This window comes from Chrysoperla carnea, chromosome 3 (genome assembly GCF_905475395.1).
Source record: "Chrysoperla carnea chromosome 3, inChrCarn1.1, whole genome shotgun sequence".
Taxonomy (NCBI): Eukaryota; Metazoa; Arthropoda; class Insecta; order Neuroptera; family Chrysopidae; genus Chrysoperla; species Chrysoperla carnea.
The window spans coordinates 36174087-36190249 of NC_058339.1; the positions used below are offsets into that span (position 1 = coordinate 36174087).

General features: G+C 30.9%; 1 protein-coding gene across 4 annotated transcripts in view; it reads right to left on the minus strand.

The window, feature by feature from the left end:
* The window catches only part of LOC123295290 (protein-tyrosine sulfotransferase), a 226710-nt gene that overhangs the window by 98556 nt on the left and 111991 nt on the right, over nt 1-16163 (minus strand). For all 4 annotated transcript variants that reach the window (XM_044876580.1, XM_044876578.1, XM_044876579.1 and 1 more), the window contains one exon: nt 11517-11647. In XM_044876580.1, coding sequence (XP_044732515.1) covers nt 11517-11647 — 131 coding nt within the window. The remainder of the gene's footprint in view (nt 1-11516; nt 11648-16163) is intronic.

Genomic DNA, 16163 nt, shown 5'->3' on the forward strand with positions numbered 1-16163 from the left:
CTAACCCAATAAAAAATAAATTGGTTCTGTACGCTATTTAAAATCATATACTAAAAATATTTTATCTTAAAGAGAATTTAGATTAGAAACTTAAAAAGCTTTCAATATAAAACAGTCAATCTACTACTACTACTATCAACACTTTACTTACAAAACGATACATTTACTTAATTTTTTCTAATGTTTTTTTAATGGTTTAAGAGCTGAGTGGCTTTTTTGAGTACATATTTGAGGCACATTGAAAATATTAAAGTTAAGATAACTTGCGAATGTGTAAGTTAAGATAACTTGCGAGTGTGTAAGTTAAGATAACTTGCGAATGTGTAGATGGTGAAATCGACAACCTGGCTAGGTGGTTGGGGGGCGTTAGTGATCTATGCAATTTTTAATTTGAAATTTTTCCTATGTAAAAAATGTTCTTGAGGCACTTTGAAACCTACACCATTTTAAAGTCTATTATTCAACCATACGAAATATCATCGAATGGCATGATTTGGTGGGAGCTAAAGTAGTCTGGCAGGTGATTTTAATTTGGAATTTTTCCTATGCAAAAAATTTTCTTGAGGCACTTTGAAACCTACACCATTTTAAAGTCTAATATTCATTCATACGAAATATCAAACTCTGCAAGTTTTGTTCAAGTTATTTTTTTATTGGTGAACTACAAACCGAGATATTTAGGTGTATAGATTAAAATGGCTCACCCAGTATATCAACACACTACAATATATAATCTAATAAGAAATTAATGTATCTAATTTTATAAGTAATTTAATTAACACATTAACTTTATATTTTATTTACTTTTTAATTTACAACAAAATTTGATTAACATGAGTTATACATTGTTTACATCATATTATAATTATTTACTTTTTTGACGATGCGCTATGATGAGGGCGCTACTTTTATCATAATTATTTGAAAGATAATAATTTTGTATAAATATGATTATCACAAGTGTATACTAATTAAAATAAACTTTTTGACACAAATATTAAGGTGGTTCACCTCTTATAATGTTTGTTCTCGAAGAACAAGTTCAAGCATTATTATTTTAACAAATAATTATATTATTATTACTAATCATACTAATCAGCATTCGTATTAGTATTTAGTACTGCTTTAAAAATTGAATGTATAGGGTGTTATTTAGTAACATGAGTCTACTGACTGACAATTTACATGCTGGACCATAGCATATGGTTTTATACTATACCATATTCCAGTTTTAAACATAACGTTAAATGAGGAGGTAAAAGTTTTAATTCGCAAACTGATGTACCTTGAATCTAACAATTTAATATACCATTGATACATGTTAATATATGTAACAGGTTGGCTGATAAGTCCCCGGTCTGACACATAAATGGCGTCGCTAGTATTAAATGCATATTATTTTTATATAGTACCAACCTTCAAATGATTCGTGTCAAAATTTGACGTCTGTAAGTCAATTAGTTTGTGAGATAGAGCGTCTTTTGTGAAGCAACTTTTGTTATTGTGAAAAAAATGGAAAAAATGGAATTTCGTGTTTTGATAAAATACTGTTTTCTGAAGGGAAAAAATACAGAGTCCGGAAACTCATTATCAAGCCAAGTTTTTGCTTCCACTGTATTTTTTCCCTTCAGAAAACAGTATTTTATCAAAACACGAAATTCCATTTTTTTCACAATAACAAAAGTTGCTTCACAAAAGACGCTCTATCTCACAAACTAATTGACTTACAGACGTCAAATTTTGACACGAATCATTTGAAGGTTGGTACTATATAAAAATAATATGCATTTAATACTAGCGACGCCATTTATGTGTCAGACCGGGGACTTATCAGCCAACCTATTATATGGATTAAATTTTACAATTATAAAGTATTAGTTGGGAAAAAGAAGTTTCTTTCAGCCCTAATCATTAAAAATACCAGTCCAAGTTGATTCTGGGCGCTCAGAGTATAGTAGATGCCTGTAAGAAAAACACGTAGGGTTTCCTATCACATACTATCATGCTGATAGTGGTTTTTAGAGAGAATTATAGCGGGTAAGTGTTCAGAATAAAAAATGTTAAATGTCAGCAGTTCAGACTGTATCTTCAGGTTCAGTCGTTGGTGGTGATCTTGGGTACAATAAGGTGTGTTTTTAACAGTACATTACATAGACAAATATTAATAAGAGCGACACAAGCGTATCTCCTGAGGCTTACACGAACTATTTTGAAGTTAGTAAGATAATCTTTTTTGACTGTTCCATGTATACCTTACATAGCCGAGATATTATAATATCAGCCTCTTATTCTAAAGATTGCTGGTTCAAATCTTAGTAAATCTAGAAAATTTTTACGAAATGACATTTTCAAATATTTTAATTCTTGTAACCCTTAATAGTATCGCTAGCTACGGTTGTTTCCAATTATTATCATATTGCATTGTGTTTTAAGGGACATGCCGAACTTCTTTTTTTTTTTTGAATATGTACACTATGTGTCACAAAAATCGCACGGATTTACATCTTTCTATAAATATATAGGAGACTTTCTATAGATATAGATAGTCACTCATCACGATATCTCTGGAACTATAAGACCTAGAGACTTGAAATTTGGCAGGAATATTCCTTTTGCCAATTAGAGGTCAGCTAAGAACGGATTTTACGAAATTCCACCCACAAAGGGGGTTGCGGGGGTGTTCATGAATAAAAATTCATATTTTTCAATTATGGCTTTTAATAGTTCAAAACTTGGTCAGCATGTTTTAAATTACATTTAGAAATTTTTTTAACCTTCGGAGGGTAGAAAGGTGTAGCGAGAAAGTGGGAAGGAAATATCGAATATTTACAAATATACCTAAGTGGGGTATCAAACAAAAGAGCATGACGTGTACATTACAAAACTGTTATCCAACGCAAGGAAATGTGGAGGGAGGGGTGCAAGTGGGGATGTTGCCCAGCAAAGCGGGTAGTTCTCAGCTAGTGAAGATATAAACTAAAATGTGCATATTTTGTAACACAGAAATACATGGTTTACTTTTTCCTAATGGTTTAGTAATTATTAATTTTATCAAGTGATCATAGTGCCCGACAAATTTCCTGCGTTTTCTCAAAACGATAACTAAAATATGACGTCATCATGCTCATTTAAAAACTCAAGCCTTTTCGAAAAAAATCTTGGAGGGAAGTTTCATAGATTCGTCAGAAGGAATTCACTCATGAAGTTTCATGTATGTACCATCGCTACTGTTCGGAAATGCAAACAGACATAAATTAGTATCTTTCTTATACACTTTGATTAATGTATATGGACTCTCTTATTGATTTACTATGGGAATGATTTAAAAAACAAATTGTATGTTTAATACAATTTGTAGTTATGTACAACATGTTTCTGTAAACAAAATAAGATTTACAAATATAATTAAATTAATTTTGTATAACGAATATTTACTTATTCTACCAATACGAATTCAAAGTGTATATACATTGTAACAGTACATGTTTATATGACTACGAAACAATGAATTTAAACATGTAGCTAGCTAGTAGCGTAAAGGGTATATGTATATTTCATACATGTATACGTGTATACCTACTGTATCTACTCGGCACTTAGATACAGACAAAAACATACACGTTCTTCATGTAACGAGACGTGTAAAACTTTATTAAATTATATTACCTTATATTATATTAATATAACTTATTAGTTGAACTAACGAATATTATTTAAGTAAATATGAGAACAGAACGGGACTGCTACAAATATTACATACATACTATGGCTTAAATTTTAACTTATTATTATTTAAATACAGTAGCTTCAAAAACTATTTAGCTTATAATTCGATGCTGTAGAATTAAGAAAAATCGTGTTTAGTTGCAGTAAATAAATCCCTTTATCCTGAATTGTCATCCGAGAGTTCCATTTGGGAACTGCAAGTTGCTCCCCAAAGAGGATACCTTAAAAAAGGCCAATCTTAGATGTAGGGAAGAACGCTTTTGTGGAATTTTTGTGGAATTTCAAGACTGATATGATCTGGGTATAAGGTAGGCGTTCCAAAGATCTAATATCACTTTCATGGGCTTCTATTAGCAAAATTGTTGCGGATACTACACGACATTGGTTAGGCATGCTGAACGCCTGGACCTGACAGTGTATCATGACTACTACAGGAACTGTCATAGTGAAGAGGAAGAAGAAACGATGTTTCATCTTCTCTGTCACTGTCGGCTCTTACCACGAGGAGGTAGACTCACTGGAGCCAGCCTCCCTTTGATGATCGTTCCGACCTGAAGTCCGTTGACAATAAAGCACTCCTGCCGTCCCTAATAAGCTCCAAATGGTTCATGAAGTAGTGGCCGGGGATGAGTCAAGCCATTTTGGTGTCACAACGGACCCTATGGACTAAGTAAGTACCACCTCAGGACAGCCACTCTAATCTAACCTAACCTAACATCATGTCTATTTATTTACTATCCCACTCAGGGATGGATCGTCATTTTGGGAGGTCCTGAGCTCTTACTACTTAGGACTAATACTACTTAATTAGACAGGAGCCTGTCCAAATACTCAAGTGCCATTTAAAATCGCAATTTATGGAAAGAAAGGATATTGACGATTAAAATATTCTTTCCATATATTTGGATCAATACGAATCGAGTCGAATATAAGCCAAGACTCCATCTGACCTTAAGTTTAGCCGGGACATTTTCGATTTTTTTTTTCAAGTGGAATGGCTACCTTTTCTGATATACTCAATGAATTATGACTACTTTACAATTTAAAAAATAAAACTGTGCATTTCTTTTAGCTGCGTAAAACAATCCCTTCAAGTGCTATGGAGCGTTGATAAGTGAGATCAAAAGAGTTGGATACTATAAAGCGATGGTTTTTACCTCTAAGCCAGTGAAGCGGGCGAGTATCAAGCTAGTAAACAATAAAACAAGCAGTTGCTATTGTTTTTTCACCTCGTTTTGTATAATTCTATGTTATGTTATGTTTTGGTTTTAGTATTATATTTTCTTTCAAAAGATTAGTATTACTTGTCTCAAAACTAACATATATATACACTATATATACATATAAAAGTTGTCATAATTATTTTTATAATACGAGCTATAATATGTACCATGTATATGATATAATAAAACACATATGAGAAAGATTATTTAATTAAATCCATGTCAAAAAATAACACAACAAAACCAAAAAACCACAAACACAAATAATAATAGATCATGCATGCATGCATGCAATAATGAATGTTGTTACTAACTTTATTTTTATAATAAACATGAAAAGTTTTATTTTATTTGTATCAAATTCAATTGAAAAAAAAAATGTAAAGCGTGTAATGTTAAAATTATTTATTATTTATAAATGATTTTAACGAAGCACTGAAGTTCGAAAATTAGAACAATAAGATCGAAAGTTTGAATGCGACTTTTGCATTCGAATCATTGAAGCGCCAGAAAATTTTGTGACCTAAATTGATTTATAAGAAATTAAAAATATACAATTTGCATAAATAATATGCATTTTATAATAATTGACCGTAAACTTACTAAATTCACAATTCGGTTAATATTGATGAAAATGATTCCAAAGTTAATACTCGGTGGTATTTGAGGTCGCTGAACACGAATATCGGGACAGAATCGGGTACAGGTACCAGGTGCCCGAGTTCAGCGACCTAAAAAACCCCCTAGTAATGAGTTTGGACTGACTATTTTACGAATATCCCGAAACATTCAAGAGCTGACGGGCATACCGTTCACCCTGGGCTCCAGAAACCGCTTAGTAACAACCTTGAAATCATTTTCATCATTATTAACCGGATTGCGAATTTCGTAAATTTACTGTCAATTTAAAGTGCAATTATAAAATGGATAAAATTATGCAAATTGCATTATTTATTTTTTATAAATCAATTTAGGTCACAAAGTTTCCTGACGCTCAAACGAATCGAATGCAGAAAAGCGCATTCAAATCCCGAAAGTAGGTTAATTCTGTCCCACCCTATGAGGGTAAATCGAAAAAGTAATCAAAAAATTCGCATGAATATGGTTTTGTAAAGTGCACTCGGGCAAACATTTTCCACTGGCTCCCTTAAAAAGCTACTGACGAGCAGTCGATTCCTCGGTCCAATGATTGACCCCTTGATTTCCTACAGTAATGATGGACCCCGTTGTAACTTGGGACAATAAGACGAAAATCAAAAGTAAATTTTTTCGATATTTCCCACAGTTTTACGTAATATCCTGCCTGTAGCCTGAAGACTTGGAGGCAATCACTATTTGTGTGAATTGTATTTGTTCTAATACAATTCACACAAATGATTTTATAAAAAATAATATAAAAAAATTTGTGAACAAAAACTGAAAAACATAACAAACTTTAGGGAAGCTTAACATTCGCCATCATCGAGATCAAAACCATCGGGATGAGAAGAGGCGGGGGATCCAACCGAGTACGTGAAAGTTAAAGCGAGCGATATTTGGCCTATGTATTACTCAAATTTTGTAGGCTTCAACGAATGATAAAAATTTAGGAGCCCTGGGAAAATTAATTATTTGAGTTAATTTATTTTAAAAAAATCAATATTTGTAAATGTTTTATCATTTGACGTTTTCATATAAATTTCAGCAAAAACAGGGTTTAATATTTTAAGATTTTTAAATTTTGGAAAGAATGCTGTAAAATCTTACGGAAAATAATTCTTGGTCAAATCTTCTAAGCAATTTGGGAAATGTTAGTTTTTAAGGAGTAGAATACTCACACGGTAGTTAGCTACCTTTTATGGCCCCACACATTTTTCTTAAATTCTAGGTAAAATATCTAGAAAAATGTGAACTTTGAGTTTTCTAGCTACTACAAACAAAACCAGTTTTTTTTTTGTTACTTACCCTAAGGATTCTTCGTAGTATTTTGATTTTAGATGTTTGGCTCAAAATTAAGATCCACATACTACCTCATTATAATTCTATTGTTGTCATCGAATCGTAATAATAATAACGATGTCATTGTATAAATTTTCAAACAGATTATATTTTATTTTATAATATAATATCTTGTATTCTATATGTTTATCATCGCATCAGATATTTTCAAACATAATGTCAACAACAGAAAATGTCTTAAAGCTAGCTACACAAATATCAAACTATAATATAATAGAACTTAAAGGGTCACTATCAGACAACAGCGGTTACGTGTGTTACGACTCACGATAATACATAGTAATATAGTATGCCAGTGGTGGTATGGGTTAGTTTAGAGAGATAAGGTTACTAGTTCAATACGTGATTTCAATTACATTATTATAGTAAAATCAATGTTAAAATTATTTGATAGAACTGAGCGATAAAACCGTATTTTTGCAAACTACTTATTTTACACAAATCTTTCTACGAAGAATGTGAATTTGAATGAATGCATTTTTTTAGAAAGAATGAAAGCATTTCTCTTGTTTTTTGAATTTTTTTTTTAAATTAAATTATTTTGGGGCTAAAATTTCGAGACTAAGTACATTATATATATTTGAAAATTGCTACCTAACAAGGTATCATTCAATTAAATTTTGTTTTAAGTTCACGTCTTTATGTCTTTTAGAAGGCGCATTATTCAATTAAATTTGATGTTAAACAGCTTAAAACTAGTGGGAAATTATGATAATTAGTCACCTTCGTCGGGGTAAAAAATAAAAAAAACCCTGTAGGTATTTTAATTATTGCAAGTGACTTTGAATCTGAAGTTAGAGTCTAAAACTAAAACTACGCTGAAAGGATTTTTTTACCGTCAAATTTGTTCGTATTCTAAGCAGTTTTCACCCAGTTTTCTTTGAATTTCATAATGTTTTGTTGAAAATTAAAATTTAACAGGATTACATTTATTTTTTCTTTAAATTTCTACAATGAAGCCAGTTAAAGCAAACAATTGCCTGAGTCAATTGTTGAAATACCATGTATAGTATTATGTCACGTAAATAAAAAAAGATCCAACTTTAAATAGACACACACACATAACTGATATTCCCATATTAATACATTCTATAAAATTTGCACCTAATTAGTGCCCTCGTGGGTAAACAAATGATGTTTACAAAAAAATGTTTTTAAACAAAAGTTGTTTATTCTTTTATAAGGAACATCCCAAGACCCAATTGACTTATATTGCTCATTTACGAACTTAACCTCACTTTTTACTAGTACGCTATAAAAATTTCATCTTGGAATCTCTTTTCCTTTTTGAGTAATCGTGTTGACAGATAGACGGACAGACAGACAACCGGAAATGGGCTAATTAGGTGACTCTATGAACACTTATATATACTAGGTGTATCAGAGGTTCGGTGGACTGGTGCAGGAGAAATTTCCAAAAAAAACTTCACCATAATGTACTCAGGGGGGACAACTCATTTCGGAGGTGTTGCAATCGTAATCAGCAATCGGTTAAAATCTAAAATAATTGGTTCTGTTTATGACTCCGATCGCATTATTATGATAAAATTAAATACAAAACCCGTGTCTACTAATATTATTCAAATATATGCACCTACCGCTGACAGTTCTAAGCAGGAAAGTGATATCTTCTACAACAGGCTCGAAAATATAATTGCTCTAACAAATAACCGTGATTGTACTGTTGTGATGGGTGACTTCAATGCAAAAATCGGAAAAGGTGAAGATAGACCAGCGATCGGACCATATGGACTTGGCAAAAGAAATTTAAGAGGTGATACTCTAGCTGAATTTTGCAACGCCCATGAACTTATTGTTATGAATACTTGGTTTGAACAACCTGTAAGAAGACTATACACATGGAAGGCTCCTGGCGATACACCAAATAAAATAATCAGGAACCAGATCGACTACATATTAATCAGCAGTAGATATAGGAACGCCATAAAAAATACTAAAACGCTACCTGGAGCTGATATTAATTCGGATCACACTCTCTTGAGTGCCAGAATGGAGATTAAATTCAAAATAACTAAAATGAGTCTCAAAAACAATAAAAAAGTTAATTTGGAAAAATTGTGCGATGTAAATTGGAGTGATGTTTTCCAAAGTAATCTTAAGAAATATAATCAGAATATTAGCGATGAATCGAATTTAAATGAAAGACTAATGTCTTTTATTACAAAAATCAAATCCGCTGCTGAGGAAGTGTTAGTCGACCAAAAAATCGAAAAGAAAAAAGAATGGATGACCGAAGAGATATTAACCCTAATGAAAGAAAGAAGATCACTCAAAAATAACGCTACCCAATATAAACTCAAGAACAAACAAATCAAAAACAAAATAAAGAAAGCAAAACAAGCATGGCTAGATGAAAAATGCAACAATATAGATATGTATGGAAAACTTAATAATCCACATAAATTGCATAAGGAAATTAAGAGCATGTGTGGAATATCACGTACACATGTAAAAGGCAATTTAAGGAATAAAGATGGCAAGATCTTAACTGAAAACGTGGAAATTGTCAATAGATGGCAAGAATATGTTGAACACACCTTCAAAGATCAAACGCGTCATGCTTTGCTGGTGGAAAATACCACTAACTCTCCATATCTACCAATATTGTTAGAAGAAGTTGAAAAAGCAGTTGAAGAACTTGGAGTGCGTAAAGCCTGTGGAGAAGATGGAGTTTTTGGTGAATATTTAAAGTGTTTGGATTCAAGTAGCATGCGTGAACTTCAAAATTTATGTAATGAAATGTATCAGACAGAAGATGTTCCTAAAATACTACTTGAATCAAACTTTATTTTATTGCCAAAGAAAATTAACGCTAACGAATGTTCGGACTACAGAACTATCAGTTTGACATCCAATATAACTAAAGTTTTCTTAAAAATCGTGTTACGAAGGATAAATACGAGCTTACAAGCTGAAATAGGACCGACTCAGATGGGTTTTAAAAAAGGAGTGGGTACTCGTGAAGCCATTTTCTGTTTAAACATTTTAGTGGAGCGCGCCATCGAAAACAATTTACGAGTATTTGCTTGCTTTATAGACTATGAGAAGGCATTCGACAACGTCTCACACGATATTCTTTTTAATATTCTTAGCCGATTATGTAATGATAAAAAAATAATTAACATCTTAAAAAAATTATATTGGTGTCAAACAGCTCAAGTTACAACTGGGTGTGGCAACACTAAGGATATCAGAATTGAAAAAGGTGTTCGCCAGGGATGTGTTCTTTCTCCAATATTTTTCAATGTTTATGCCGAGTACATCATCAACGAGGCTATAGAAAAATTGGATATTGGTGTTAAATTTAACGGAGTTCGAGTGAATAATCTGAGATACGCAGACGACACAGTATTATTGAGTTCTAGTGAAGTAGAATTGCAAACTCTCATTTCCAAGGTGGCTGCAGTTAGCGAACAGTATGGCTTAAAACTTAACATTAAAAAAACATCGTGTATGGTATTTAGTAAAGATCCTGTGCAGCTTAACGTAAATATTGTTTACAAAAACAATAAAATAATCCAACCAAACCAAACCAGTTACTTGGGGAAAATTATTACCTACAATAATGATCAGTTGTTTGAAATTAAAAAACGAATTGCAATTGCTAAAACCAATTTTATGAAATTAAAAACTTATCTAACTAATCGACATATAAATTTCAATAACAGATTTAAAATGCTAAAAACATATATATGGTCCGCTTTACTCTATTCTTGTGAAACATGGGTGCTTAAATATGTCAGTGAAAAAAGACTAGCCGCGTTCGAAACATGGTGTGTTAGACGTATGTTAAAAATAAAGTGGACTGATATGTTAACAAATGAAGAAATTTTTGCTCGTGTAAATTACAAAAGGTGTTTAGTGACGGAAATTAAAAAACGAATTGTGGGTTTTTTCGGTCATATATGTCGTGGCGAACAATTTGATCTCGAAAAGCTAATTTTATTTGGAAAATTGGAAGGCTGGAGTTCAAGAGGAAGAAAAAGAACAACATGGCTTTCTACAATTAAAAGATTCACAAATATCACCAACATTTATGAATTAAAAGAGACAGCCATGGATAGAGACAAGTGGAAAAATGTGGTCTCCAACATCCTGTAAAGGATAAGGAACTTTTATATATATATATATATGAACACTTATAACAAATTTTTTTCCGTAGCATATATATTTTTAAGTGTTACATACTTGGGACTAAACTTAATATAGTATGTATATTCCATGACTATTTTTGTGAATATATTATTATTTTCTTTGTTTTGAAGTATTTTCTTTGATTTTAATTGAATAATTAACAAACAATTGAAGACCTTAGAATCAATTTTTAAGGAAAAATTCATAGAATTGGTGTATTGAAAATTTTGACATACTTAAGGCTTGCAAAGAGCAAGCTGTAGTTGGCATCTGGACGATATTTTGTACTAAAATATTGAAGCTAAAAAATACTTCTCTTATTGGAAGACCCCATAGTGTGTTAGATCTTTGAAATAATATCAATAATAATAATAACATATGATATAATATTGGTAATAATATTTGATCTCTTACCTGACCTCAGGATGTGCATCAAGCATAGCCCGCATTAATGTTGTACCAGAACGTGGACAGCCACCAATAAATATCAACGGCATATGTCGATTATACATATATACCTTCTTATCAGCACCAATTACATATTTCTGGAACAATACAAATACAAATACAGAAACCATTCAATAATTATTGTAACATTCTCTGATCTGTTTGGTTACATTGTTCAATCAAACAATTATGTTATTAATTATATGTTAATATAATATTATAATATAATGTAGTCATCATAGTTAATTATGGTATTTAGCTTTAATAAATATAGTCTGGTCATAGTACAAGATCGGAATTAAGGTCAACCTTCACCCATCTGTTTACCGAATGAAAGTTTTTTTTATCAAATGTAAAATATTTACAAATATCCCTGTGGTGGATTGTCTAAAAAAATATGGTCAAGACAACTTTTAATAAAAATATCAAAGTTTGGAAAGCTTGTAAACTTTATTTTTTTACTGATATTTTGTGGACAATCATATATATATATATATATATATCTTTATTTGACATAAATCAAAATATAGCAAAAACCGTATTTGCAAAAAATTTCATTCAAAGTTTGTCTTTCAAAAATTTCACTAAAAGTCTTGACCACATTTTTTTAGGCAACCCATTGGAATGATATTTGTTAATATTTTATATTTCATAAAATATAACTTTCATTCGGTAAACAGATTGGTGAAAGTCGATCCTAATTGCGATCTTAGACTATCAATATTATAAGGAAAAATATTAAGAATTTAAGAAAATTTATTAACTTTAGAAATGTTAAGAAAATTTGAAAAATAGGGGATTTTTTTTTCTTTTATATCGATAAAAATCATATTGCAAGGATAATTTTCACCCAAAAATACATAAAACGGGCTACCTTCGAGGTTTGAGCGAGTACTTTTTCAAATTTCGGATAAAATCGTTTACGAGGGGTGATATTTTGGAGCAATTACCACGAAAACTTATTTCAAATCCATTTGCTAGAGTAAGACAATCATGATCAATTTATTCACACAAAAATTTTTATCGTATGGACGTCAAGTCGTCAAGTGTAAATATTTGCGCAATAATATCATGAGTATTCAATAATTGCTGGTTTTAACACCGGCAAGTATTCAACAAAACACAAATATATAACTGAATTGTACCTGGAAATTGAGACCATAATATCAATAATTTTAATTATAATCAATTTTAGGATTTAAATAGTGTTAAACAATAATATTTGTTTCTATTGCATAATCAACTGATAATAAAACTATTAAAAAATTCATTTTCAAAAATATAATAAAACCTTGATTTTTATTATTACACCAAGAAAGTAGGTATAATTATACTACAAAAATGTTTTACAAATAAAATGGCATAATATTTAGCAATTTCAAATGTCAAAAACAAATTTAAAAAAATAAATCATAATTAATTATATTGAACTACATAATTTTTTTTAATTAAAGCGAAAACAAAATTAAAAAAATTTAGAACTAATTAAAAATTCAAGGAAATTAAAACAATCTAACAATAAAAAAAATTTATAATTATAGAAAAATAAATACAACAATACACAAGATGGAGGAGTGATATCAACTATGAAGAAAGTATAGAAAAAATTTTTTTTGTATAGCGTTAAAAAGTGAAGTAATAAAATTTCAAAAGAAAATCTTTAAATAATATGTGACGTTGGATGATGTGTACTTCTAAGTTCAAAAAATTTGAGTCAAACAAAATTTGAGGGGTAAAAGCTGTTGTCAAGCCTAATAGACCTTTTCACTGATTCACTTTTGTGTTTCTCGCAGCTGTCAAGAAAAACTACCAAATAAATGGTTAATGGGCATTTATGACAAAAAAAAGCTGTTTGATAAAGATAGCCGATAGAAAATATTAAATAATATTAATATTATTAATAATTAATTTTTTACTGGAATTCTTTTTGGACACATACTATCTGAAAAAAACCAAGTTATACTAGGAACAGAGGTGTAAAAAAATATGGTATTATTAATCCTAGCACTATAATATAGAGATGATACAAAAGGGCGCAATAAAATTTTTTTGCGCAAACGTATGTTGGGATGTTGGAAAAATCGATCTAGCTGGGTTTCATTTTTAGAAAATGTCATTTTATCCGTGTTTTCAGGAAAAATTGACACTTGGCAAAACATGACCCTTCCTGATATTGATTGGCGACGAAATAAAGTACATTGCCGGGATATTCAAATTATTATTTGTGTAGAGACATTTTAAATGGTTCTTATATTAGTGATAAAATTTGTGCCTTTTTAACTCAAAAAATACCGAGTAAAGCTCGGTCATCCAGGTACTAGTTCTTTAAGATCGTTTCAATTTTTAAAACATTTAAGCATACAAAAGTGGTTGTAATAACAAAACATAAGTTGTAGAACCAAAATGAGAATTTGAATGAGAGAAAAATTCAAAAGCATTTTCTTTTCTCCATAACACAACATTCCCTTAACGATATTCCATTTACAATGACAATGGATTTTGTCTTTTTATGATCATGATGATGATGATACCCTACGCTAACAATATCCCTTACCACCTTCTTTCGCTAAAGACATCACTTTTTCATTTTTATATGTGTGAGAATCGTAGTGGGTGATATTGTAAATGTATGGAATTTAAATAATGATTTAGATTAAATAAAGTATAAACAATAAAATTTGTATAACGAGGGGTTATTTTAACAGCTTAAATGTTTTTTTTTTCATATAGAAAAGTGGAAAAAAAATTGTACTTCGAGTGTGGTACATCGGGTATTGTAATAAAGGTTCAGTATAAGATCTGAGCCTGTTAATGAAGTTTGAAACTTTTGTTGAAAAATTTTATTATTTAATGAGCAATGAAAATTACAAAAATTAAAAGACTTGGAAAGACAGATATGGTCTGAGTACAATCGTAGGCGTTCCGAAGATCTTATATCACTTCCCAGGGCCTCTATTAACAAATTTGCTGCGGCTATTACAGGACACTTGTTGGGCGGAAGGGATGCTGAACGCCTGGGCCAGGTAGTGTATCATGACTACTGCAGGAGCTGTCACAGTGGTGAGAAGGAGTAGATAATGTCTTTCTTCTCTGTCACTGCTCAGCTCTTGCTATGAGAAGATGGCTTACTCGAGCCAGCCTCTCTTTGACGACCTCTCCGACCTCCAGTCCGTCGACGTCAAGCACTCCTGGTGTTCTTAAACAGCTCCAAATGGTTCATAGAGTAGTGGCCAGAGATGGGCCAACCCTTTTTTGGTATCACAACGGACCCTATGGTCTAAGTGTGCCCATCCCAGGACAGTCACTCTAACCTAAACTAACCTAACTTAAAACCTTCGAGTAAAATACTCTGCAGATATTACCAATTATGACAATATACTTTTCATACAGTCAAATAGCCTATTGTTCGTTTATAGTTCTTCACTAAATTGTTGGATCTAGTTTTTGAATTGTGATTTGCAGTCTCTTCAAGAGCATAAACTTATTTCTTTACGAAACAACCTCAAAGGACCTTCAATCCTTATTATTTGTTACAAACACAAAAGCAATCGAGGTCTATTGTTTCCGAGCCCGATTTCTGGATGTAATTTTTTAAATATTATACGGCTGTTGGATAATGTTCATCAAGTAAACTCAGTGTCACAAAAAATGCACGGATTACATAAAATACTATATGAAATCCGTCCAAATTATTAACGCTAGATTATCCATTTCATACGGATCACTAGAAAGAAAAAACGATCCCTTATGTTTCGAACTTAAGACCATAAGTAAAAAAAATGTTACGCATTTTCTCTGAAATATTCTTTTGTCTAAATATTATACACGGATAGAAGCAGATGAAAATATACTAACGGAAAAATCCTTAATCTTATATGACAAAGTTAATGGAAAACTATTTTTTTCGTTTTCAAAAAAACACAGAAAATACTTAAGTAGAATTATTTATTTTTTTATGTCAAGTATTTTCGTAGAAAGAAATTCTTACGAACATTTTCTTTAATTAAAGTATTATACAGTGGAAAAATGATTGTAGATTTTCATTTTGTACATTTTCCTTTCTTTTGGTATAAGCTTTGTATTTTTTTTAACAAGGTGTGGTTAATTGTATAGCAGCTTTGATTATACACAAATTTTCGAAAAAAAAACAACATTTTTCGAAAGTTATCTGTAAATTTACTCCACTTAAAGCTACAATTTCTTTGCAGTGATATAGAACATCAATAGAACATCAGAGGTTAAGTTTACGCAGTCGCTACGGAAATTTTAACGATAGAAACGGTGTGTACTACTAAGGTCACTCAAAGGGGTGTTTGATAAATAAAGGGGTTAATTAATTAACTCAAGTAGAATTAATTGTTTGAAGCTTATTTCAAATTTTGAAAACAAGTTCTATTTTTAGCAGATGATAATGATTTTCTGTTCGCGACAAAATTATATCTACATTATAGGGAAAAAAATGTAGTCCAAATTTTTTTTAAATTCTTGAATTTTTTTTTTAATTTTGTAGTATTTTTGATACTATTTTAGATGTCGCAAAAAGAACCTTCAAATGAGAAAAAGCAAAACCAAGATCACGATTTAATTATCTTTGTCCTGCAGACTAAAAGAAAT